Here is a 1,724-nt window from a genome sequence, read left to right as displayed (position 1 = left end):
TTTCTCAGTTGGTTCCTTAGCCCTTGAAGCCACTTCCTCGCACTTTCTCAAAAGAATTTCTCAGAATCACGCATTTTTCATATAGAAGAATTTAATTTTTGTATGTTTCACATTGTTATACTTTTCAAGTTTTGAAGAGCACAATTTAAAAACTGACTGCAATTTCGGAGTGACGCTGACAGGTTTGTCAACAGATATACGCTTGGATGCGTGGTTGCCGTTGTGATTTTTCGTGCAGAAAATTATAGAATCGGAAATGGAAATTTTGCTAAAGCTTAAAGAAGCGGAAAATAGTCCTTGCACCGGTTTCGGACCGATTAGCCCTCATCAGTTTTGTTCGTGCCACAGCCAATAACCGGCAGTTCGTCAGTTAAGGACATCTTCAAGAGCCAATTTTTTCCATAAATAAACTGAACTTTCCCAGTAACTTAAAAGGAATGACGCCAAATGTTCCTGCCGAAAAGTCACTTACCTCGTGACATCCGGAATACACTGTGTGGTTGGAATCGGGAATCGGCACCGCTCCTTTCCTCTGGAAGAAAATCCCATTAAAATTCCCTGGCACATGTTCCCTAATCGAATTCACTTGTTGGACTTTGGCAAAGAAATTTCTACAATTTTATAATCGGCTTTTGCTTGTGCCAAAGCAAACCCATTAGATCTTTTGCAGAACAAGCTGTCGCTTCTATTGAGCTGGGCTGAGAGCATGACTGTATAAAAAGCTGTGTTTTTTTGAGATTTAGCCTTTGGCTTTGACCGATTCAACACTTACTCTGGAATGTCGATAGTCGTGCTCTCGTGGATCGCGGCTTCTAGGCATTTCCTCATTTCGCCGATAAACTAATTCGTCGAATTTCTGTCGATCCTCAATGGCTACGATCTCCCTTAATTCGGTCATGAGGGTATACTGCGGGAAACAAAAATAATCCGGATAAATTCATAGAAAAGTGTGCTTCCGAGCCATTATAGGGACGCTAAAATCGCATTTCTATCCCCAGATTACAATGGGGCGTCATAAATTCCCAACCAGCGAAAATTAGGGAAAATAACGACTAGAATGGCGCTTTTAATGGCTGCTAACTAGTGCCATGTTAAAATTTAATGATGCATTAACTGGCTTTGATGCTGCAGTTTTATCAGTGAAAAGCCCGATACATCKGAGAAAAATTAGTCGATGGATGATCATTCATTCATGGTTTTGAAGACCAATTGCGAAGTTTTTTGGTCTGATTTTTTGGATTTTTGGGGCGGTTTWAGCAGAAGACGAGTCTCTGGTCGATGGGTGCTTCTTGCAAAATTATTTTTCTTGGGGGGAGGGGGTGATTTTTTTTTGGAGAATTGCCTCATCGACATTGGGCTCGTTTTATGCTGAATTTGCCCCAAAAAGCCGAATCTGCAGTCAGAATTCGCCTGGGATCTCTTTGAAGCGAGCGACTAGCAAAATGATTGCGGGGAACCCAGGAAGAGATGAGAAATGGAGATAAGTTYTATATTGTTGAGGCGGATTCATTTTTTAMAAACTTCTTTTTGGGTATTTCGCCTCAAAAATTTTTGTCTTTAAAAAAGACAGAATTTCTTCACGTCTTTTATTACAGATTGATAAATAGTGCTCCCATTTCGCAATAAGAACTAATTATTTATCAAAAAGTAATCAAGAACTATCACCTAGAGGGTATCCTGCGACACACTTAGGCTCAAGCTGTAAGAGAAAATTCCAATTAGTA

At 40.1% G+C, this 1,724-nt stretch overlaps 1 protein-coding gene across 1 annotated transcript in view; it reads right to left on the bottom strand.

Moving 5' to 3' along the window:
* Nucleotides 1-8: 8 nt before the first annotated feature.
* The window catches only part of LOC109540768 (whirlin), a gene marked incomplete in the record, with an annotated part of 37,448 nt that continues 35,732 nt past the window's right edge, over nt 9-1,724 (bottom strand). The window contains 2 exon segments of the mRNA XM_048662529.1: nt 9-532; nt 773-907. Of these exon segments, the coding sequence (XP_048518486.1) occupies nt 383-532; nt 773-907 (285 nt within the window).

The sequence above is a fragment of the Dendroctonus ponderosae genome, unplaced genomic scaffold, assembly GCF_020466585.1.
Source record: "Dendroctonus ponderosae isolate FM_Combo_2020 unplaced genomic scaffold, Dpon_F_20191213v2 Dpon_F_20191213_11, whole genome shotgun sequence".
Classification (NCBI taxonomy): domain Eukaryota; kingdom Metazoa; phylum Arthropoda; class Insecta; order Coleoptera; family Curculionidae; genus Dendroctonus; species Dendroctonus ponderosae.
This window is presented reverse-complemented; position numbering and strand designations above follow the sequence as displayed.